The sequence below is a fragment of the Caloenas nicobarica genome, chromosome 13 (genome assembly GCF_036013445.1).
Source record: "Caloenas nicobarica isolate bCalNic1 chromosome 13, bCalNic1.hap1, whole genome shotgun sequence".
Taxonomy (NCBI): Eukaryota; Metazoa; Chordata; class Aves; order Columbiformes; family Columbidae; genus Caloenas; species Caloenas nicobarica.
The window spans coordinates 6,428,050-6,452,887 of record NC_088257.1 but is presented as its reverse complement, the minus strand read 5'-3'; the positions used below and the strand labels follow the sequence as shown (position 1 = coordinate 6,452,887).

Sequence of the window (24,838 nt, the reverse complement as noted above, 5' to 3'; positions counted from 1 at the left end):
AGGCTGGAGGATTCTGCATGTGAATGAGTCCTTTGTTTTTCCAAGGCTTCTGGTACAGAAATATATCTACTGCAACAACAGCTTATTTCCTATCCTGGAAACAAAAGCTCTGATAGTGAAGGCAGATCATTCTGCTCGTGTGGACAGCTTCACGACATGAAGAGCAGAGAAAAGAGAAAGGTGGTAGACAGCCTCCACAGAGACAAAATTCTCTGGTGTACAAAACCTTGGAGCAGAAATGGGTGAGAACAGGGGTTCTCTCCCAGTACAGCAAGGTCAGCTGCAGGCAGAGCACAACGGGAACAGAAGCTCTGATGTATTTGTTTTCTTATTCTTATGCCTGGCAAAGATCATAAATGAACCAGCTGCACACTCTAAAAATTCTGTTATAGCATTTCTTACCTTAAATTGGAAAGCCTTTTAAAAAATATACATTAGTTTACCCAATACATTACACTCAATTGCGTGGATTGCTCCCATAAGACCTTGTTAGATGCTCTTTGTTAACCATGAGATGTCTGCTTGACCCACCTGTGTCTTACAAGCCCTTTAAGACAAAATACAGGTCTTCACAACTCCACTCCTTGGTATTTTTATTTGCTCCTGACTAAGATGGCATTGTGCAATATACTTACATGCTGTATTGAATTATTTTCTTTGTTTTGTGAAATCTGAAAGGAAGAATAAGATCCTTCAGCTGAAGAATCTAGATATTATAATTCAATTGGGCTCTTCTCTCAGAAGACCAGTGAATCGATCTGTTTCTCATGTCTACCCTCATGACATCGAAGACTTTCATTAATTCCCCAATATTTAGTTTGGTGTTTAGCCAAAAGTTCAGAAGCTATATTGCTTTGATGTTGATTTAAAGAACCTTCGGAGCAGCTGGAGTTAATTCTAAACACCCTTGTGCTAACAAACTCTGAATAAAATGCTGCTATCTATAAGGAAAAAGGAAACTAATATCTTCTTAAAATAATGATCTTATTACAACTTATCTTGTTAGGCTGTGGTGAGGTTCTCCTTGTTAAGCCACCTGCACTTTGAGAGGTTTATAGACAAAAGCAGCGTTGTTAATTAATGCGACTGCAAGCTCTCTGCGAGCTATTACAATATTTTATTGTTATGGCTACTATTACTATTATCAGATAGGCTGTTTGGGAGTTTTGAAAACATCTTTCTGTTGTGCTGGTTATCCTTCAGTGCCTTTCTTCAGGTTACAGATGCAGCTGTTTATATTAAATTCTGGATGGAAATCAGGGGCCCATAAAATCTCTCAGCAGGTTATTTTAGCCTCAAATCAGTATTGCTTAAATTATACAAGGAGAGAGATGGAATTCTGAAGGTGCTACCTACTAACTGCAAATGTAAATTTGGTTTGCTTGAATATGACTCTGCGATGCTGGTCACCCAGGCAGTGAGACAGGGTAGGAACATCCTTTGGCCACCGGTAACTGACTCCTGAGTGCCCAAGCAATCGCTCTAACGACCCTGAAGTCACTGGCACCAAAAGTTATTGCCTGGGTCAAGGGTGGCTTGGGGAAAATAGAAATCTGTCCTAGAAGGATCTTTTATTGCTTGCTATAAGGAACACGTAAGTCTTCTGTGATCTGTTTTTGCAGTGTAACTGTAGGTACTGTCCTCGTAAGAGGCCACGAAGTTGCAGGCATTAGTGCAACTCCCTTCTGATACTACAGGAAACCTAGAGAAAAGGAACGTCTCTAACATATTAGCATACAATGCTGAGACCCTAAACCTACTCTGACATTTATATGAGTGGTTAAGTGTTTTGTCATCCCATAAGTCACAGTGAAATCCATAAAAATGTCTGGGAAGAGGTTAAAGATTCCAAACTCTTATTTGCAGAGATGAAATGAAGGCCTGTACAAGGATCACGGTCCATTCTCATTTACCCAGAGCCTGTGTGTATAGCCACATCAGAGATGATTTCCCAGTCATTGTCACGTTTGGCTGTGGAGATTGTGTATGACTGTGAATGATGCTGCTCTGCCTGAGGACTCTGCAGCTGGAGGGAAGGGCTGTAAGGGGAATAAAACCTGTGGTAAATCTCTTTCAGAGGAAATAGAGGACCTGCCAACAAAAAGATGCTATACTTCTGTTTTCAAGACTATTCTATTCATAAAAGGCTTGAGGATAGAAAGTGTAGTGTTGTCTGTGCACCATAAAGTTATGTCACACCTGGGTTGTATGTCCAACAGGGTATGTCTTCGTGCTACTGCAGATTTTGTAGGCTTTGGTCACAACACACTTTGCTTGTCCCACTTTTTAGAGTCCTTGTCTGTCCAACTGTTCCTCATGTGGGAGCAATTCCTAGCCTTGGAATATTGGTCACCGCTCTTTGCTCTTTCAATTTAACTACATGCAGTTGGAGATGGCACGTGGGGACCAGGGCAGGGTACCCTACACCAAACCAGGACATGGGGCATCAGAGTCCTGTTTCTAACTCTGCCACAAACATCCTTTTCTCTTTCTGTTTCCTCCTATTTACCACTTGTGTGTATTCAGTCTGTAAACGGTAAGGACAGGATAGCTGTGCTTGGACATGGATATTCAGGTTCTGGCACAAGAGGCCTCAAGTTTGATTTGGAACTTTGTTTCAGAGCAGAATGGGTGAATTTTCTCTCCTTTCTAAGATGTCTGTGGCTCTGTGTTCACAGCAGTTCTTCCTCAAATACTTCTAAATCCCAGGTTGTTCTTAGGAGCGGGTTTTTATTGTCGTTACTTTTATTGTTTGGTGATGGTGTTTGTGTGGGGTGTGCTTTGTTTTGTTTTTGAGCAAAGCTGCTTATGGTCAAATAAGCTCCAGCCTCACTAGAACTGCCACAGAACAGCTCCTATAATGATCCAGGCCAAAACAGCCCCCCAATTTTGGAAGCCTGCCTTATCCGATGGTGCTGGTGAGCACAGATTCTTCTATATCAAGCTCAGGGGTGAAATGCCTCATAGGTTAACAGTGGTCAGTAAAAATCCAACGAGAAAGGTGATGGTGGGGAATTCCTTTTTTCCTCCTTTGGTATCTCTGGTCTGTTGCTCTGAAATCCTTCCTTCCAAGCAACGTTTGCAGGATACGACCCTCTTTGTTATCCTAATGAGCCGGGTTGTAGCGGCTGAACTGTTCACCTCCCGGACCCAGGGGTGAGAGCCCAGGTTGGGAAGCGATGGAGCAGAGCCAGAGGAGTTTAAGCCCTTTCTCTAGAGGAGTTTGCCACCTACTGATTTACAGGTTCCTTCAAGCTCCTGCCAAGCGCAGTTGAGGGGAAAACCCGGGAATTTAGGGGTAGGTGGGAATTGCCCTTAGAGACCCCAAGCCGGGACGCCCGTGGGGAGAAGCCGGGGCGGGGGGGAATGTGATACCCCCAGCTGTTTGAGCTCCAACTGGGAGAAGGCGAATGAGCTGGGTGGAAGCGACTGGTGTGTGCGTGTGCGTGTGTTGTGTGTGGCGGGGGAGGGATGTGGATGAGGAGCGGGCTCTGTTTCTCTCTGCCGGGGCTCAGTTAATCCTGCTGCCAGGCGCTGCTCAGCAGCAGACTCGGCGCTGGATTCCGAGCGAGGGAGACGCGCAGCCCTGAAGGCGCCGCGGAGGGGAGGCGAGAGAGGCAGCTAAAGAGAGCAGAGCGGGGGAAAAATCAAATCTATGCTTGGAACTGGGCTTCTTTTTCGCCAATGCAAAAGGGAATATGCAGCACATTTTTGCCTTCTTCTGCACCAGTTTCCTAGGGGCGGTGTTAGGGGCCAATTTCCCCAACAATATCCAGATAGGTGAGTGCAGAGCCAGGGGAGTGATGCTCCCCGGTAAGTGGGTAGGGGTGGAGAGGGGGCGATGGTGGAAAACTGACCCGTTCATTTGCTTGCAAAGACAAAATGTGTGTGTGTGTGCGGGAGCGAGCGAGGGGGTGAACCGTGAGGGCTGGAATTGTGCGTTGGTACCGGCTTTGCAAGAGCTGAGATGTATCAATTTGGCTTTGGGGGAGGGGAAGATTGGGAATAAATGCCTGCACACACACCAACACAGAGGGGAAAAAAGTGCCTCTGAAATGGAGGAAGCACGAAAAAAATATCTGTTTCTTGCTCTGTGAAATGCCTGGGCTGCCGTTGTGTGTTGCTGCATTTGCAAAATCAGTGGTTGCATTATACGTTTTTGTGAGGATGCTCTCATCTGTAGGTAACTGGGACGAGAGGTAACAAACAGGCGCTCTCTGTCGTTGTTGCTAAAGAATAAGGGCAGAGCTATTGGAGGAAGATTTTGCATTGAAGTCTCTCTTCATTTCATGCTACTCGCTTCCCCTGCGAAACCAGCAGTGCCTGTTTGATTCCTTTCTCCTTTCCTGCAACTTCTCAGCGCTCTTCTTCCTCCCTCCCCAGGTTTATTTTTACTCTCCCATTGATCTTTAGGGATGGTGATTTGTAACCAGGTCCCAAATTCTCTTCCCTGGCATGCCAGTTTTCTTTCCCACGTCCCTTCTCTTTCCCATGCCAATCAATTGCTAATGCACCAAGTTCAGGCAACTCCTGCCTGAGTCCAGCTGCACAATCGGTGCTTTTATTGCTGTTGATGCTGCGTCCCTGTCTCCCTCCCTTCCTGCCTCTGCTTTACCCCAAATTTGTGCAACATCCCAGATTTTTTCCCTTTCAACAAACACATGTAATAGCTGAACTCAGCTACTAGCATCTTATTCCTCTGACAACCGTGATTAGGCTGGGAGGTGGGAGGAACGGGGGAGGGGGATATTAATGCACAAATAGCCCTTTTCCACATAACAAGGAGATGCCCTCTATTCTAAAAACGTGCAAAGTGCCGTTGATAGCAGGTCCTTGCACATTTGTTTCTTCCTCAAGCCATCTGCCCTAGAGGATGGGAACCAATACTTTCTGCTTCTTTATTTTAATTCTGCATTGTTGCAAAATCCTTTGTTTCCCTACTCATAAAATGCCAATAACAGTGCTGCCTTTAAATGTGTATAAATTACTAGACAGTCTGAATTTAATAATATTTTTCTAGAGGCTGTAGAGGGATCTGCCGCAAGCTGGGGGAGCAGCAGGAAACTTTTCCTAGGGCCGGGTTATCGCAGCGCTTTGTTCCGGGTCCGTGGGGGCAGAAAGGCTCTGAGGCTGGGTCCAGTCTGGTCCCAGTTCCTATCCTATTTGTATCATCCTCTGGTTCTGGGCTTGCCTGTGCTTCTGCTCAGATGGATCCCTTTGAAGGCCAAACTTTTTGATTCCCTGCCCTCTTTGAGTTTGGCCACTGTCACCTGTTAAATTTAGGGGTTTTCCATGCAGCAAACTTCCAGTAGCAGCAGTTGTTTGGCCATGGGTCCTAAGTTACTCTGACCCTTGCAGCCCTGTCCTCATCTACTTAGTGGTGTGCCAGTCTGCCCAGCACCCTGGAGTCCCATATTGTGGGGGAACTCCTGTACCCCTCCTGGAACAAACCCCTCCTTAGTCAGCAGGGTTTAAACTGAGCCTAGTTACAAGTGAGAGAAAGAGGACGACAGACTCATTCCTCCTTTACAAAGGTTACATTGGCCGTGATTCCGTTTCCTTTCATTAAAGTTATGGAGGGTAAGGAGGTTGAGCTTTCAAACCTCGTGGTTCATCCAGACCCCGCAGGCTGCCGGCCCAGGGATGCATAAGGGCTCCTGTATATGATCCAGGCATTACAGAATGCACAGGCTGGAAAGGTTTTCTGCTCCCAGCCCATGCAGTGGATATGAAACCCGCAGGTCTTGTGCGCTGGAAGATTTTGGAGTGTAGAGGCACTATCTGGGCTGGGGACCTGTAGCCTCTGCTCACTGGAGTGTTTGGACAGAAGAGGTTGCTAATACGGGTGTGCTTAAGACATTTTTTCTTGTTCTGTTTTTCTCTCCAGGGGGGTTATTTCCTAATCAACAGTCCCAGGAACATGCGGCTTTTAGGTTTGCATTGTCTCAGCTCACGGAACCCCCTAAGCTCCTTCCCCAGATCGACATTGTGAACATTAGCGACAGCTTTGAAATGACATACACCTGTAAGTAGTGGTGTTTGCCATGTGCTCTCTTACTTTGGTTTCTTGATTCCTGACTGGTATCTTTTTGTGTCTGAAATATGGGACATCTTGCTTCAAACATGTAACTCCTTTCAGGTCTATGTAAGACAACCCTGAATACATGGGCAAAGCATTTCTGAATCACTTTGGTTTGTGCTGAGACATAGGGGTAAGGTAGTGTTGTGGTTATTCAGCATGTTGTGCCTTTTCTCTTCCGTTGCTTCCAAAGTGATATAAACCCCCCAACAATTCGTTCCCTCTTGTTTCTCTAACCTCTGCCCGAATCATGTTGAGGTTTTTCATTCCCATATTTCCTATAGCCGTGATGTACAACAGAGATGCCCTTTTCCACCCACGGGGTGCACAGAAGTCTCTGTTTAGTGTGAACAACTTCTTCTCTAGCCCCAGTTTAGCCATCTGTCCTTGTAATTTAAGTAAGATCTAGTAGAGAACAGCAGCTTGGTGCAAGTGGAGTCCAGATCCCAAATAAGGGGCATGCCTAATAATTGCTGAGAGGTAAGAGTTCTAGTTTCAAGAACCAGTGAAATAATTGGCTCTAAAACCAAGTATTAAAGATGGAATTTGCACTGCGGAGTCAATCCTAGGGTGTATTTGTACCTTCCTACAGCACAGCATATGAGCTGTGCTGTTCTTGTTATATGATATAGTTGAGAAAGGAAAAAAAACTTGTAACTGTCTTGCCAGGTAATGCAGCAGCAACCAGGGAGGTTCTCCAGGAGGGAACCAGAGGAAAACAAAACCCGTAACACAGCCCTGTGGTTGCTGTAGGGGATGTTGCAGCACTTGCTTCCTTGGGAGTGAGCAGCACGGTGCTACGCACGAGGGGCTCGCGCTGCTGGGCTGTGATGCACCAAGAATCTCTCAGTTCGACCTGGTGTCAGACACTGCTTTCACTCTCTGAGCCGGTGTGTGTGTATGAGGACTGTCAGGAGGGACTGGAGGAGTCTTTCCCTTTGTAGAGCCTGTTGGATTGTTGATGGCTCACATCAGTAGTATCCTTTTGATTCATCGGAACATCCTCTCTGCAGTTTAGTCATGTGGACAGTGGGGTAGAGGTGGACACAAACTGTTCTCTCTGCTAAGAAATACACAGAAGAGAAAAATGCTTTCCTGCAAAAAGAACTAGGGAATGTACAGGACGAGAATTAATAAGGCTCTTTGAAGAGAAAAAAAAAAGTTATGATTACTTCTGTTGGAAGGTTTGCAAATACAACATTGCAGGAATTTGCTGGCCAGTGTGATATAGGAGAGAAGTAATAATTTGGCCACGCTTTCACTGGAGCATCTAATGACACATGTAAAGATTTTCTGTTTTCCTTAGTATCCCTCTATTTGCCAACTACAAAGCTTCCATCAAGGAAAAGCAACAATTTCAGCTCAGTCCAATGGCACTTCCTTGGCAGGAAAACTAGATAGAAGAAAAAATACAGACCTTGTATCTATCAAGGGAAAGCATCACCCACCTAGGGTAGAGTTGCTGACTCTGGCTGGGGATGAGCTATTTCAGTGCTGGTCGCAGGAAGAAAGCAGAAGCTGCAAGAATATCACTGGAATAAATTCTCCATCTGCGCATAGTTTTCCCTCCTTCTTGACGCCTGCCGCTAATGGTTTTGTTTACAACATTAATGTTGATAGCAAGATCATCATACTAGTTATGCTTCAGAAATCTGTCATTAGTACCACGGGGGCACGGGCGGTCTCACAAAAGCTGAATGGAAGCAAGGCAGCCTCCCAAAGGATGTTATATTTGAGCTCTATGTAGGGCACACTGTCCTAGATCAGACCAGCAGAGCACTCTGCACAGTCCAACTTCACTTGTCCTCATTTTTCTTTTCTTATAATTAAAAACTTCCTAAGTTCTTCCTTACTATGGAAGGCAGCATTTGTTTTGTAAGTACAAAAGAAGGTGTTATTCCATGTACCCTAGGGGAACCAACCAAACAAACTCAAATAAAACAAAAAAAAGGCCAAAATAAACCCCACCAAACCAAAACCCACCACCCTGCTTTTAGTACTCTAGGGCTGGTGTGAAACTTTTGCCAGGAATTATCTCCTTCCTTTGTTTTTCCAGCAAATTCCAAATTGCCAGGACTAGATATCAGCACAAAGATCTGTATATTTACAGAGAATAAAAACTCTGCCCACGCAGTGGTCCTTATCTTCTGAGAAAGACTGGCCATGCTTCCAGTTAAAAGCACTGGGTTTTGTTCCCATGGAGATAGAGAACACAGTGCTTCCTTGTCATTGGTGTTACCTGTTTCTTGGATGGTTAAGTCAAGGGTGTTTGGACCCTGTAAACCTGGTGCTGCCCCTATCAGAGTCTCCAACAGGATATCTGGGGACAACTAATAGGCCCCGGCCCCATGGCAAGTCCTACCTTGTGCTGGGATCTGGCCTCATGTGCTAAATGTAGCCCTTACGGCAAGTGCCTGAAGCAGCATTATTCAAAGTACAGAATATATATTAAGAATCAGTGGTGACAGCAGAAGCAAAAAACCTTGTTGGGCAGCTTGTGGGGTGATGCTTAAGTGGCGGGATGAACTGCAGCAAAATGACAGCATCCTGTCTAAGGAGATTGTATGCAAAATGTATTTTAGCATCAGCTGTGACACTGTCTACCTCTGCCTGACACAGATCTGCATACCAGGATGAGCAAGCTTTGGTGTGACAGCGGGTGAATTTACAGTATGAGATGCAGCCATTTGTGCAGAGGTGACAGTGATAGGGAGCTGTTAATGATGTGCTAGTGATGATCGTAAATTGGTAACAATAATACCCATGAAAGTGATAAATCTGTAAAATATCAGGAGGCTGCTGTTGTCACTGGGCTGCCTCTGTGACAGCCCAGCAATAACTTTTGCATTTCTGATGCTTCCAGTTGTGGACTTCTTGTCATTATGGAGTGATTGTGATCAGCATTGATCTATGGGTTCTGTGGTCCCTATGCATAACACATCAGTAATTATGATTTTAAACAAACAGTAATCATTAAGAAAAAAAATAGTAGATACAGTGTGCGGTAACCTCATATTTCATGTGTGTGGTTGATGCTAATGTTGCTGCATTGCTGAAACATGGGCACATTTCAATAACTGAAATATCTTCCTGAATTGCTTCCTTCCCACAGAATAGATGGTAATGACCAGGCTCTGTTTGCAGCTTGGTGTGTGGTGTGGCTTACCAGTATGGAAATACACAGCTGCTGCTTCAAGGGTTCTTAACTAAAGGTTAGGAGACTTTACATTTTTGTGCTGTTTCTTTGCAGGCCAAGGCAATTGTTTAGAGGGAACGTGACTTTAGAGTCCTTCCTTCAGCAGAAGCGTACAGCAGTGCCAGGTGACTGTAAAGGGTAAAATGGTGTGGCTTAGCTGAAAGGTTTGCCTGATGACTTATAATAGCCAAGCAAAACCCTTCTTATGAGCTTTAAAGCCATGTTCATAGGTTCTGTCTTCAGCCCCGTTTAGAAAAGAGCTTTATGTCCCCAACGTAGTCGCTAGCAAACTCTGTCTTGCTGGGTTTTGCTGTGCCTGAGTGTGCAGGGTTGATGCTGCAGATGCAGGAAGACGGATGCTCTGTGCCAGATGTGAGGATGCAGGAGGTCTGAAGCTTAGGAGAGAGCTGCAAGTTCCTGCCCTGGGAGGTCTGCAGAGGACACGAGCACTGTGTCCTGCTGGCAGCAAAGGGATGAGAGGCTGTTTAATTGAGACAACCAGTGCTGGGAATGGTTTTCTCTTATTCTTCATCTCAGCTTCCATTTGTGCACATGTAACACGCATCCCCATCCTGTGTGTAGCCCAGCTCCTTGGGGTATATGAGTCGTTTCAGCCACAGCTTCATAGCTTTATTTAATTTGTGGTGCAGACTCCTGCTTTGGGCTTCTGGCTGGAGTCCCCAGGTGAGCCCGGGCAGTGTTGGGCAGACGGTGGTTTCTCTCGCTGCCCAGGAAAGACGATGGCTCAGGGACAGACGTCCCTGGCAGGGAACACAGACAGACTTCCTGGAGGTACACGTCCTGTTGAGCGGGACTTGCAGAAGGTGAGTTACCAGCTTTGTAAAACTGTCCTTGCAAAACACAGGCCACTTTGTAGGGATGACCAGTGACTTAACCCGCTGTTCAGCACTGAGCCCTGTAGCTTTGCTGATGCAGTCACCAGCTTTTGCGTGCTTAGGTGTTGGGCTACTGAGAGAGGGACAGTCAGGAGCTGCACACCCGAAACACAGACATCTGCACAGGACAGCAGCAGGATTTTGCAACTGCAAGAAAACTTGTAAGGAGGCTGAAAAACAATGAATTTTTTTCATCCGTCTCCTTCCATGTATGCACAGCTACAGTGACTGTGGGGTTCTGCTACTGTGTACAGGCTGTGGGTGCTGCTAGGATATCAACAGTTGAATTTGTTCTGCATATTAGAAAATGAATATGTAGTCTGGAGTCTGTTCATATTTTATGAAGGCCTCCCAGCACCAATTAGAGAGGGATTTGTAGTGATCACTCTGTTCTTATGTTCTTATCAATAGCAGCAAGCTTAGATCCAGATCAGCTATGAAATGAAGCATTTCTTTTTCTTGGATGCTTATGTATATAGATAGAGTATTTTTGGAGATTGCTTTTTATCTCTTAAATTACTTCTCGGAGACAGGAAGGAGTAGGCAAACATTTGAATGTTCTCAAATGAGGATCTAAATTTGGCTTAATTAAACAATTATTGCATGTTGAATTTAAAGGAAGCTTCTTTGTTGACAAACATACGATGGTCGCCATTTCTTGGAAAGGTGTTGCTGTAATTATTCTAGCAGCAATCAATTAAAATGCAATCTTTTATAATTAAACTTCCACAGTCTAAATAAGCCCAGCCCTGTAATAGTATGTAGTTATTGTGGTGTTAGAAGATTTGTTTTTATTTTCACAGTGTCAGAAATCTCATGTATATGCTCTGGGATTTTTTTTTTTTCCCCCTGCAGGGCTCAGGATGCTAGCTATGACTATTTAATGTGAGTTAAGCCAACAGAAAGATGGATTTAATGATCAGATGCAGTCTGATTAGTACAACATAGGTAGTACAAGGAAGCACATCTCCTTAGATTTTGTAAGAGGAAAAGATGTGATGCAGGCAGATGAATCACAGAGGATCAATTCACGTTAGATCAAATTGAGGTGGAGGATGCTCAGTTTCTGGCAGGGATTGGCTGTAGCTTTCTAGTAAGTGCACGTTTGTTCAGTGAGATGCCAGCACCTTACAGAGGCAGGTCCAGCCCCAAGGAGGGTGCTGATGGGTGAAATCCTGCTGAATGGGAGGGAGCGGGTCCCTAGGGGTGACACCAGCCCCCTGTGTCCGAGATCTCTGCAGGGGTCTGGGGCGGGCGCTGGGTGCTCGGCATTCGCAGCCACTACTGAAGGTGGGAGCTTGTCCTATATGCTTTCCCCAAGAAAACGTTTAAAACACCGAGCCATTTTCTCCACTACGGCTACCAAGACAGGGCAGGTAGTCTATGACAGTCTGCTGTCACAGATCTGGGCATGGAAAGCCTTGAGTGAACGCTGAATGTGGGCCGGTGTCATCAGCAGGACCACTAATGGGGCTCCAGTGTCACCTGGCGAAGGCAGCGCTACCGAGAGGCTGGCAGTGCCCGTAGGAACAGCTTTCCCCTAGTTCTGGGTGTCAATTTATCTCCAAAGGGTATGCAGGCACTTATTCTTTGCATGACTGTTTTTATATATATTTTTTTTTTATCGTGGGCTTAGGGAGCTGTGCCTGGGGAGAAAAGGTGATATGACACAATTAGGAAGCATCAGAGGAGGAATAAGGGGAATTTCACACCTGCAAATCTATCTGCTCACCTGGAAAGGATCCCAAATACTCATTGGTGACAAGCAAAAAATATAGTGAGGTAAAATTTGGGCTCTGCAGCAGGCAGAGAAGGGATTTGAGACGCAATGAGCAGCAGAGGCCAAACCTGTCCATTTTGTGACAGAGTTTTCACTCACAGCTTATCCTTTCTTCTCTAAAAATAAAGCTTTTTCGTGTGATAAGGATCTTACTAAGTCAGAAACACACGGGCTTTATTTTTTGGCATATTAGCAAGGTGAGAGTGGAAACATTCATGGGGCTGCAAGGAAGGCAGTGTGGGGAAGCTTGCTGCTCCTTTCCGAAACTCTAGTGGGAATTTTAGATATATATGTTTACATTTCCCTTAATAGGGTTAGGGCCCCAAAGGCCACAGCTCTCTGCCAGTAGAAATGGAAACAGTCCCAGTTAGCTTCAGTAACACGTGGAGCTCAGAGCAAACACAGAATCAACATGCTTCTTAAAGAGGCAATAAGTCAGGGAGACTTTAATATTCTGCAGATCCAAATTCTCTGGGGTGCGGTATTAACACAAGTCTGAAGACAAAGATGCATTTATTTCAACTGCATTGCTTTAAAGAGAGATGAAGTTTTATTTCTCTGCTTTTAGTTATGTAGCACTGAAACAGGGTAATATTTTTCACCGTGAAAAGTGCTGTCTGGTACAGCGTGGGATATTCTTCATGGAGGTTACAAGGATTCCTGAGTAAGTCAAGTATTAGGCAAGATGCAGAAGAAGGGCTGAACAGAGCCGTTAGCAATCCACCATCATCCCAGCAGAAAGACCATTTCAAAATAATACCGAATGATTAAAATAATAACAGCATGCCATCTGTTCCCTGCTCACCTGCTGAACTGATCACTTATTAACCTGCAAAGTAACAAGTCACTAGCTGATTTTCTCGTGCTGTCCTTTAGCAGCTGGACCTACTTGTTCCTCTGGGGCATTCTTAAACAAAAAAAGAACAAAACCAGAACAAACCAAAACCACAACCAACCAAAAAAAAAAAACCCCAAACCAAAAAACCTCAACAACAACTACAAAAAAACAAACAGAAAACTACACCACAACACTACAAAATAACAAACAAAAACCTCCAGTGATGTTATTCTTTTTATTAATGTATATCAGTTATTTTCCCTATTTTCCCTATTTTATGTGAACCACACCCTTGCCAATCCTCCATCATCCAGGGCTGCAGTTCAGGAGGAGATGTGCATATGCATCACCGGACTGACTGATCCCTTGAGGAAGTAGCAGTGAGAGGCAATGAAGAGGCGAGTAACAGCTACAACTTGCCATATCTTGGCTTCTTCAAGAGGGTCTTTTCATTCTTTGATTTTATTTGTTTTTGACAGCATGGAGGAGTGCAAAAGAAAACAACTGATGTTTAAGATAGAGATGTAACATACAACTGATGTCAGGGTTCTCATGTGGATATAGCATATATGTGTGCATCTCTATATGCTGTAGGAGTCTTGACTTTGAGCTCTTCTAATGATGCTAATAGAGATGAAGTGGGAGGGAGATGAAAGGTTGAGAGAGACAGAAGCTGCTGCGGGTAATCTGGATGCAGGACGGAAGGGTCTCATGTGAAAGGAAGGGCTATTTCTCACCTCCCTGCCCTTCCAAACACTTTTCTTTGATATTTACTAGCAGTAAGCTTCAATGAGCAAGATATCAGTGACTACACTGATTCAGATATGGTTTTTCTCCCACTTACCTGCCAATAATCCCTTGAGAGCCCTGAGCCTTGTCACCTTTTTTCCCATGTAGCGTTCACACCTGATTCAGTGCCATCTGTGAGAAGGAGGATGTTGTTGCTGTTCTGGCAGGTGAGCAGCAGAAAAAAATTACCAGCAGGTGAGGGAGCTTGTGGGGAGAGCACAGGAAAGTGAAGTCCAACAGAGAGCACACATGGATGGAGAAGAAATGCTGTGTCAGGAGATCCAGTGTGGGAAAGGGGACAGGCAGCAGCTCTGGAGGGGCCATGGATGTGCTGTAGCTGAAGTTTCGTCTGTTTTTCAGCCTTCACCTAAGCCACAGGATGTTTTACTTTCTGAGGGCTCTTCCCCCTTTTGCCCGAATTTGAGCTGGAGCCTGCTGGTGTCTCCCACCTGGCCAGCACCGTAGCTCAGTGTGTTCCTGGCATCCCTCGTCCTTGGTGCAACTGCCCCAGAGTCAAACCTCGGTGCTGAGGGCAGGGAATCCCCTGCATGGGGTAGATTATTGCAAACTGCTGGTGTGTCTAAAACAGCCTGCAGACCTCTTGCTGCTGCTGTGACAGTCCCAACATGCCATGGTGCTTTTCCAGCCTTGCACAGCGTAATTATTGCATGGTGTGTGTCATTTATATATGGCTTACTGCATGATGCATGTGAGCGGCTGGCCGTGTGTTGGTCCTGAGATGGGTCCGTTTGGCCAGGGGAAAAAGGCGGCGACAAATGCTGAGATGTAGGTTACGGTAGGATGAGTATTTGCTGGAAACGAGGCTCTTGTCGGAGCACACGTGGCAGGGGAGGCTTGGGGGTTGACTGCCTGATCCGTGTCCAGCAGGGACCAGATCAAGGGAAAAGGGGCCAGGTCTGGGGCTCCAGCGCTGTGTCTGCAAAGGGCTGAGCAGCCAGTGGAGCCGCAACTGAGAAAGAGGCCTGGCCTGTAGGGAGTTCAGGAGAAATGTCTTTGTGCAGAAGGTGATTAATGCCTTTAATGAACTACCAAAGGAAGTAATAGAAAGCCAAACTACATGCGGCTGCAGTGGGGGAAGGAGCCAAGGGGACAGTGTGGTTGCAGGCAAGGACAGGGAAGTGAGCTGTGGTGCAGCCCGTGCAGCGATGCTGTTTCCAGTTCACTGTCCCAGAAAAACAGTTGGGCACAGCAGCTGTCCCTAGTCCATCCTGAACAAAGGCAGAGCTGAGTGCATTTCATGGATTTAATGAGAATTAATTCAGTCTCTCAGCCTGTCCTGGTACTGGGGTCTTTTTTGCTCGGCTGACTACAGTTGTGCCAACCAAAACCCACTGTCTGCAGTTTTGTGGGGATGGTAATCTGGGAGTCCCCGTGCTCTTCTCCTGTGGGGACAACAAGGGGAGAGACTCTGGGGAGAGAAGAACCTTGCTGGAGACTGGGACCTGGATTAGCCTAGGCTAACAGAAGTTAAGATTTGTTACTTGTTTGGGAGTCTGCAAGAAATGTGTGGATGAACTCAGGCAAATTTCTGACATTGAGTCATCTGTATCACAACATCCTCCACCTTAGCAGCCTTGTGTGCCAGCCTCGGCAGAGACCTCAGAGGCAGCAGATACCCGCACCTCTTCTGAACCCGCAAAGCCCAAAGCAGTTGCAGGTTTTGCAGGAAGACGGCTGCTTGGGGTTACAAACCAGACTAGAAAATAGGCTCTTCATGTTCCCAAACATGCCTGTGTTTATGTGCTAATAACTAGGGGTACAGTGAGTTCACTGTGCAGCCCCAAAGTAGGAGATGAGAAACACCCTGCATTTCCACCCCTGCTCCCAGAGCAACCACACACCTTCAGAGATGAGCCCTTCCCCAAAAAGCTGTATCGCCTCTTGTTCTGGAGTAACTAGTGCTAGTTTGGGGTACAGGTTTGCTCTGTAAAAGAGGAAATTTTCACTCAAGCACCATCACAGTTTTAGTGAAGCTTAACAGTCCCTCTGAAGTGGGAAAACCAACATGCATCCTCTCAGATAGCGGCTGTGAGCTGAGAGACTGTTCCCAAACTTCTTTGCTTGGGGAGCTTTAGCCCAGCAAAGCTGATTCTCAGGTGAAGCGCTTACATGTGTCCTCAGTACAAATGCTGAACGCACTGTCCCCTAATTAAACTTTTACTACTTTTGTGAAGCACCAGGTAAAGCAACAGAATTGTGTGCTTATCAGGTCGGTTGCGCTTTGCCAGATGCCTGTGGAAGAAGAGAGGGAAGAACCAAGCCCAAGTCTGACATGGGGTGCTTGTGCTATGTCACTGCCTACATGGCTTAGCAGCATCCTGAATCAGCAGGTCCTTAGCCCTTACAGCATGAAGAAGGGAACGTGTCCCCTCTCACTTTTCTGGCTAAGAATTAGTTGACCTCATCTAAAGTACTCATGAAGGTTACCTCTGTAATCAGAGAGCCCTACTGTAAGCAATCCTTTTGAACTGTTTTAGACAACCATCTTAGGATGGAATTGCTGTGCAGAGGTGCCTGCTTATCTCCCTGGTCTATATGGGAAACTAAGGTGATGAGCTTGCCTTAGACAGCTTACTGTGAGACTTTCAGAGGTAGGGGAGATGAATCCTACCCCAGAGTGTGTGCAGCTGTATTGTGTCCTTCTGCTAATTCCTCAATACTCTGAAAGTGATACTCCAGTGGTATCAAACGTTTTCCTGCTCTCCCTGTAAGCAGCCTGTAAAGGCTTTGATAAAAGCAGGCATCACGTTGCAAACAGGCAGTTTTCAGTTGTGCTGTTCTGTTCGATTGCTAAGAAGTGAAGAAAACATATGTACTGCTCTTCTCAGATTCACCTTCTTTATTTTGGTACAGGACTGCAGTGGCCCCTCAAGGGCATGGCCATGCTGTAGTCCTGAGATGTGCTCTCATCCTTTTGGCCTCTTTAATTTCTCCCTTTTCATGGGTGCACTGCTGGCAGTAGTGTTTGCAGTTCTCTGACAATGATGCTTGGGTTTGCTTTTGCTGTCTTTAAGCAGATCTCTTTCTCCTGGTTTCTATCGATGTGCTGCTCATGGCTGATACTGCCTTCCCTAGGAGTAGGCTCCAGGGGATCATAGAGTGGGTATCATCAGGGAAGGAATGCCTACGGATGCTAACTGTAGCGTTTTCAAAATAGCACCTGGGGATTTGACTGAGCAATACCCACTAGCTCTAATGGGAAGAGCACAGTGAAGCTCTTTGTGGCATTAGAAACATCTCATGAGCTTTTCTGAAAAAAAGAAAAAAATACAAAAGTGGCCTGGATTTAAAAATAAGTAATTTCTAAAGTAGCACCCTTTAGCAGCTAAGCCAAATCACACTCAAAAACCTGGATCAAAACACCTGAAAATCCCTTGGATACTTTGAATCCCACTGTGGTCTGGTCCTGAATTTTGCTTGCCGTTTGACAGTGACCTCAGGATTTTGGTAAGGATGTGCATTCAGATCTCCTGTTTTGAGCCTATCTTGAGAAGGAAAATAGAAGCATGAATCTAAACTAGCAACATGAGCAGGACAACTTTTAAAAAAAAAAAAAAAAAAAAAAGAAAAAAAAAACAGAAAAATTGTTCCCCTTGGCTCCCAGGGCTGTGCAGTGAAATCTGGAGCAATGTGGTGGAGGGAATTGGGGTCAAGATGAGCTGCATCCTCTGATGGGACTGCGGGAGCCTTTGGCGAAGGTGTGTTTGTCTCAGCGCTGCCTGTGTTAATCGAGCTGTGCGGGGACTGGAGGAATGAGGTGTGTTGTTGTGGGACCGCGGGCTGCAAGATGGTTTGTGTCCAGAGCTGCAAGAGTTGCTGCAGAGGTGTAGCGTGCAGGGGTGAGTTTTGCAGTGTTTTTCCTGGCTATCCTTGCCTGCAGCCAATACAGCAAATAATTCACTTTCAACAACAGCAAATTTACATTTAAAAAAAGGGCTCCATCAAAAGGAAATCACACTTGACAGTCTCCATTTAGCCACAGGAGAGCAGCAAGCAGACAGGCACAGGAGGCTGCCTTCCCATCCCTTGCTTGTCTGCGTGTTCTGTGGTTTTGGCATTGTGAAAATGGGAAGCAGCTGTAAGCCCTTTGGATCACAAATGATTCTGGGAGTCTGCTACCTCTGCTAATAACTCATTTATTATCAGGGAGCAGACAGTTTCCTCTCAGCCAGTGCAATCTATCATTTCTAAAAGATGCTGTGTGAGATTGAAAGAACTTGCTTTAAGGGTTGGCACCTGGAGGCCAGTAATGAGTCCATCTTTGGGAAGAAATTGCCTTCCTCATTGGGATTTCTGTTTCCCAGCTTTAGCTGGAGCAGTCCGTGATTACCACTGCCCAGGGATGTGCAGTAGGATGTGCTCTTTCCTCTGAAAAGCCTGAGAGCATCCCCACTCTGAAAAATTCCTTAAGAGAAATGAGGGTGTTTTGCTTCTTTCTCTTTGCCCAAAATACTGATGGAGGGTTAAGAGGTTATTCCAGCCCCCTTGTATGAAATCTGTATATGCAAGTCCAGGCAGGTTAAGTCTACCACATAATCACACCCACAACTGGCACCTGCTGCTGCCTGGCTTGGATTTTATGCTGTGCCAGTGCAGCTTCCTCTGCCCTCTGTGTGCCTCGCTCATGTCAGCCCATTTGCTCCCTAAAATTGTGCAGTTACACACTGAGAAAGGGGCTGCATGACGAGCCTGCAGCCCCGAACAGGTCTCCGCACCCAGAGATCTGTGGTCAAAGCAGATCTGCAAAAGTGTGCTTCCCCAGCATTTTGCTCGATGTACCAGGTGAGGGTCTCACAGGGTCCCTGGTGCAGATGTTGAGTGGTCTGATGTGGGCACCCCAAACTGAACCCTCTTTGTCAGGAGTATTTGCTATAGACAGCAGTGAGGTGATGAAAGCCCATGTTAATTATGCTCTTCGCAGCAGCTATGAGCTCACAGCAGTCTTTTTGGCTGCTGTTATGTCCTGGCTACTTAAAATCCCAAACTGTCAATGTGCTTCAAGGGAATTTGCTGTCAGAGTCAGCAGGAGAGGTGGTGAGATGTGCTGGTGTGTCTGGCAGCCTTGGACTAGAGATGGGATGCCCCCAGGTGATGGACCACTGTGACTCTCTGCAGCTATTTTTCTTAGTTTTCATGTTTATTTGGTTGATGTGGTTTAACCTTTTATTCCTGTAATTTGCACTCATGAATTATTCCAAGCAAAGCCAGCATTTGTCTTAATTCTGGTTTGTTTTTTAAGCATCTTTTTGATGTGAGTGGAAATTAGGGCTGCATGTACATGGCTCTGCACTGTTGGTTTCCTGGATTGCAGATCAAGCAGGTTCACTTGATCCAAAGGCACTTGAGGGGATTTTGTAGTCTGTGATCATGTCTCTGCTGTCTTTACCTTTCCTGCAGATTTTGCCCAGCAACACTGTGCTCCACCTGGATTTTTGCTGGTTCTTCTCTTCCTTGCAGCAGGATTTTGCTCTTGGCTGTTCTGCTCCTTTCTGTGCCTGTAAATGTTGCAAACCCCATGTTTCAGATGTCCTGACCATCTCATGGCTGTCATGCTGTTCACCTGTTGCATCTCTGTTGTCAGGAGTTTAGTAAGCCCTCACAGCAATGTTTCACCGTTATTCCAAATACTTCACCATTGTTTACCAAATATTTGGAGTCCCAATTGTTAGCCTAGGCCTGTAAGTATCAAAAATCAGGTATTTAAAGGTATTTAAATATTTACTGATTCCTCTAGGAGCATCAATACCAAAAGTGATATAGTGTATTCTGTGTAATATGGGGTATCCCTGTGGGTCTGGTTTGAGTGTAGCACAAACAGGATTAATGGATTTTTATTTTATCCAAACCATTTTTTTATGAAAGAACAAACTGAAAGCCAGGATTATAGCTCAATGATTTTTTTTTTTCATGGAAAGTGTGTGTTTCTGCTCGTCTGTTCTGTGATGCTGCTGCTGCCTGCTGCAGAACAGGGTCTGGCACAGCTAAACCGGGATTGCTCCCATGGTCGACTTTCCTCCTGCCCAAACATGGGTGAGCCGGGGTGCTCAGCCCATTTCTGGCTGTTTCTGGCCCCAGATGAGGGGAAAGGACAGTGCTGGGTGCACCCAGCCTGGCCGTGAAGTGGTGGAGGGTGCAGGTCTTGCATTGCTGCACTCAGATCCTCCGCTCTGTCTTGGTTTGGCACGATGCTCTGGGGGACCTTGTATGGGAGATGATCCTTATCTCTTCCAGAGAGAGATCTTGCTTTGGGATATTGCATCAGTTTCACACATTGTTTTGTGGTTTGTCAGAGGAATCTCCTGCCAAGGTAAGATGACTGAGGAGTTCTAATGGCTTATTTATGGCATTTCTTTTCTCAAAAAGTGAGAGGGGGGGAAAAAATGTGCAAGGGGATACACTAAGACATCAATGGTAAAAAAAAAAAGTATTCTTGAAAAGGGTGTCATGAGGGGAAAAAAAAAATTGAGTTTTAGGCAAGCTGTAGAATCAGGGACAGATGATAAATGGGAACTGAAGGCTTGTGGCAAGTGCATTAAAGGCAGCCACTAACGTGATCTTTAAATCAACATTTGTTGCAGTTTGGCCCCATCCACAGACAACAGCTGGAGTGTGCAGTGAAATGCCTCCTCTGATCCTGCATCCCATGGCTCTAACCGTGGGGCTGCGCAAATTGGTGAAGACACTGGCAGACAATGGGCAGTCTGAGGTCCTCAAGGAGCAGCACCTGATGCACTGGGCTGCGTAGGCTTTTCTGCAAGGAATCTAATCACTTTTCGGACATGTCCTAATGTTAACAGAGACTTTGACTTCAAGTCTCAAACGACCTACCTGTGCCTTTGAGGCCTTGGCTGTCTCAGAAGCTTTTCTTTCTCTTGTGTGTGAGGCTGTATACAAAGGGTGACTTTAGGGGGAAGTTACATCTTGAGGCTTTTTTGGATACTTTCATCCTGGTAGCTATTTTTTGGTGTGGTGTTTTTCTTTTTTTGGTGAGACTGGACTGAGGGAAGTGAGAAGGGCTGGCATTGATGAGGCGTAACTGAAGCCACCCTGGCAATGTCTTGAGCCCCCTCCAATTCAGCAGTGTCTGCTTAGCTGGCAAGAGCTGGGTGTTCAGAAGCAGGAATGTGCTATCTGTGACTGCCAGGGCTGAGAAAGTAGAGTGAGTACTTGCTCGTAGGAGAGGACACAGCTTTGCGTTTCTGGCCAGTCCCACACTGGCCTCATCTTCTTGCTTAGCCTCATGTTTACAGCCCTTGCTCTTCCTGATGGATCTGATCCCCCTTTGGTAGGGTCCACAGATGCCTGGCAAGCTCTCCCGTGTTTGCTGCCACACGAGCAGCAGGGGATGACGTCTGGGAAGTGATGGGGGAACTACTCCTCTTCTCCTGGAAGTGCCAGGCAGCATATGGGTAAAGGCCATGTAGATGCTTGAGTGGGTGAACAGAAACTACCTCTGTATGCAGGATCCTCCAGAACATTTTCCACCAAGCAGACTTTGCCACAGAGCAGCCCAGCAAAGTGGAAGTGCCCATGGGCCACGCTGGGTGGCCGCAGTCCATATTATTTGCCATCTGGTCTCCCATTGCTGTTATGACAGCAGGAGAATGTTCTTCGTGTCGGCAGTGTAGGCTCGTTCATCTCCGCTCCCCGTGTGACAAGAGCATGATTCACCTGCTTGTCTCAATCTTTGTCTTCCTCCCCAAATGTGGCTCAGGGGTTTGGCCCGTATGGCTGCCAGCTTGGCTGACACCCTTGGCGACACTGCGCCTTGCCAGAGATGGGACAGGCACGGCGCCGGGGGTGAATGCTGACATGAATAAGCCACTTTGGAAGAGGACGGGCTGGACCAGCTCTCTTTCTCCCCTGCTGCCCACAGCGAAGTGTTTAATCTCCTGATGGGAAGAAATTCACGGAACTGTGTTTAAAATACTAACCCCTGCACGAAGGAGAATGGTTTCTCTTGATTTCACTCCTGTGCAGCACCAGGCAGCCTCGCGGTGGGTGAAGCTTTTCAGCTCAGCCGATGTGCCCTTAATTTTCTCTTTTGGTCTTTAAGGCCTGAAGAAGGACTATTGATAATTTTCAATTGAGTGGAGACTTTCTTCTGCACACAAAATTCCTTAGGAAAATGAAGGTTAAAGGCTGTGGGGCCTCTGTTTGTCTGAGCCAAGCCTGACACCCCACTAGAATTAGGTCTCCTCCCTCTGTGTGTCTTTCAAGCTTCCTCTTCATGCCATGTAAGGAAGACAGTTTGGGGGTACTTAACTAAGTCTTTAACTAGTTTTGACTGGAAAGCCACCATGTATTTGAGGAGTCTGTAGAGTCCCTGGGAGGACCATGAATGATCCTTTACCTAGACAGAGTTAAGGAGATCTCTTCATGCCTACATTAAAGCAACCAAGAATGAATTTCTTAGAGTTTACTTCTCCCAAGTGAGAACCTTCTGTAACCACAAGACTAGATGCAGCCCAACACGATTTCCCATCAGACTCAAGGTAGATATGCTGGAGATAATGCAAATGAGGAGAAATATATGTTCTGTTTTGTTTTCCCTGCTGTGATTTAGTAGTGGTGACCATGGCAAGGCCTGGAGTTTTCCAGTCTGAGCTTGGCAGAGAAAAGGAGAAAATGTCTAACTACTGCAAGAATTATAATTATTGTTAGGCATTTCTGTGGTGCTATCAAAGTATGAAGTGAATTATGGGAGGGCTGTAAATAAATGCTTTCTCCCAGGACGTCCCCAGGTTGGACCCTGGCACGTGCAGTTGTGCTTCCCAGAGTGACTCCCTTCTGAGCTGCAATCAATAACAAAAATAACCATAGGGACAGTCGGATGCACTACAAAGTCAGTTTGCCTGACGTGACGTCCTCATTGTCCCTATATGGGAAAGCAGCCACTTACTGCTTATAAAACTTTTTATTTTCTGAGGATATTAGAGGTAGCTGTGCAGGGGCGGTATTAGCCTTATTTAAATGCCTGAAATATTTATTGAGGACATGCTTCCTCTATATTCTCTCATGACAGTATGCCCCAAATCCAGTGACACTAATTAGCTTCTTAAACTGTTTTGTGGGGTTTTTTTTCCCCACCCTCACAGCTATGGCCAAATCTCTTTGGATTCAGCAGCATAGCAAAGATTTAACAGAAAGTTTAAATTGGGAAAGCATATGAGAAGAGAAATCATAGGATAAGATTCTGTGCCTGTTAACTGATGGCATTTATAAATTATAGCTGAGAGATGTCATATCAGTGGAAATGGAAAACAGCTTAGTGGATTATAAAAATACCCTCTATAAACCATTATAATGCCTATTTTTTTTTAAATCTCTTATGGTAGGTGTCATAAAAATGAATTCTAGCAGAAAGGATAAAAATTTTCCCTCGGTAAACTGGCTAGCTGGTGATTAGAGGCTGTCAGGGAGAGCAAAATCTTCATTAGGCTGGGGTGATGAAGTTCAGCTGAAGACAGCAAGGCTCCCATCTCTAGGGAGGTGAGTGTGCTTGTGGGTGAAGTGGATCCAAACCCACAGGGCAAATATCACCGCAGCAAAATATCCTCCCATCCCAATGCAGCTTCTCTCAGCCAGGAGGAGAGGCAGGCTGAGGAGCGAGTGGTGGGGCAGGGGCTGTTTTGGGGCAGAATGTGAAGGGGGATAGCAGAAGGACAGCAGCCCAGCAGGGAGGAGCAGGGAGCTGCTGGAAAACTGCAGCTGTGGATATGAGATAGGACGGTGACAAAAGATGCTTGTGGGATATCTTAGGAGGAGCCACGAGGTGGTGATGGACAGAAGGATGCATTCTGATGTCTACCAGGCTGCAGTGATTCTGGTTCTACCACTTCCTCAAGTATTGAGTATATTTGAAATCAAACTTGCAAGAAAGAGAGCTGCAGCTCTGGTCTGCTCTGTGAATCAGATATTTCAGTTGCACAGTGTTTGCTGGTGTATCCTATTTCAGAGAGGTTGCTGCCCCATGTTTCCTTGCTCGCTTCTCTGGGGCCCTGGGCACTTTCTGCCTCCTCCTGTGCCTCCTTTTGAAAAGCACAGCCAGTGCTCAGTTCTGGGTTAGATATTTAAGGATGCCATGTTTTGCAGTACATTTCCAAGCTGCTTGCGTAGAGAAGGGTAAATGACCTACCTCTCCCTGTCCTTTCACAGTCTAGTTCCCGGGATGCGTTCAGAGGTGCCTGTTCTTTCACTACCTTTGAAGCCTTTGTGTCACTTCTCTCCATAGATCCTTGTACCACAGGCCTCTTTTGTGTCCTGCCCATATTCCTTTTTTTCCAGAAGAAGAAATCTGCATGTGGGATAGAAATGGTATTAACTTTCCCCACGTGAGCTTGCAGCAGCACTGCATTTGCAGTGTGTCACTGGGGCTGTGCCAGGCTATTTCCACAGGGAGGCGAGATGTAACGTATGGGCTCCAGCTGAGCACCCTATAGCACTGGTGCAGGAAAAGCACAATATTGAATTACACAATATAGGATGTCAAGCAGCCTACTTCTGGTTTCTGTTCTCCGCAAGAGACTTCATCGTGACATGAGCCAAAGAGATGAGTAACAGCCTTCAAATTGAAAGCTTATGAAAAAAAATCTCATGCAGAATAATGAGGGTGACCTACACCCCAGTTCCCCAAGCTCCAGTTGGGTTGGGAGTGAGTTTTCAGTCTCAGAGATGAGCTGTCTTGCCTCTAGGCTTTTTTTGTTCTCTTGTATAAAGCAACCAAGGGCTGACTATAAAAGGAACTGGAGGAAAAAGTGGGATTTATCTGGCCCTTTTCCTTCCTTTCCCATGACCTTTTTTCTGTAGATGGCACAGGTGTGAGTCTTTTCATCTGTCCACTTTGCACCAAAAGTACCCAGATGAGGAGAGATCTTAAGGACACTTGATTAACATATAGGTTTTAATGGGGAAAATCCAAAGGAAGGAAAGGTAGGAGAGGTCTTCCGATTACAAAGCTTTCTTGTTTAAAACTGGAGGTATTATTCGGACAGTACTGGAGCAGTGACTTCTACAATTTTATAGTGTCACCATATTTGGGGGTTTTGCTAGCAACCTGTTTTCTGTAGTCAGGTTATGCTCTGGGAAACCATTTTCATTTTTAGAGAGTTTCCAGCCAAAATCTCTTGGAGGCATGAACAGACTGTACCCTAAAACTTTACAAACCAGGGAGCAAATAAGTAGATTATGCAATTTATTAGCCCTGTTAAGCCCACCAGGTGTGTGTTAAAAATCAGAG

The 24,838-nt window shown here is 45.8% G+C and overlaps 1 protein-coding gene across 4 annotated transcripts in view; it reads left to right on the top strand.

Moving 5' to 3' along the window:
• Positions 1–3,698: 3,698 nt before the first annotated feature.
• Positions 3,699–24,838, top strand: part of GRIA1 (glutamate ionotropic receptor AMPA type subunit 1) — a 123,189-nt gene continuing 102,049 nt past the window's right edge. For all 4 annotated transcript variants that reach the window (XM_065644427.1, XM_065644426.1, XM_065644425.1 and 1 more), the window contains exons 1-2: positions 3,699–3,780; positions 5,888–6,025. In XM_065644427.1, coding sequence (XP_065500499.1) covers positions 3,699–3,780; positions 5,888–6,025 — 220 coding nt within the window. The remainder of the gene's footprint in view (positions 3,781–5,887; positions 6,026–24,838) is intronic.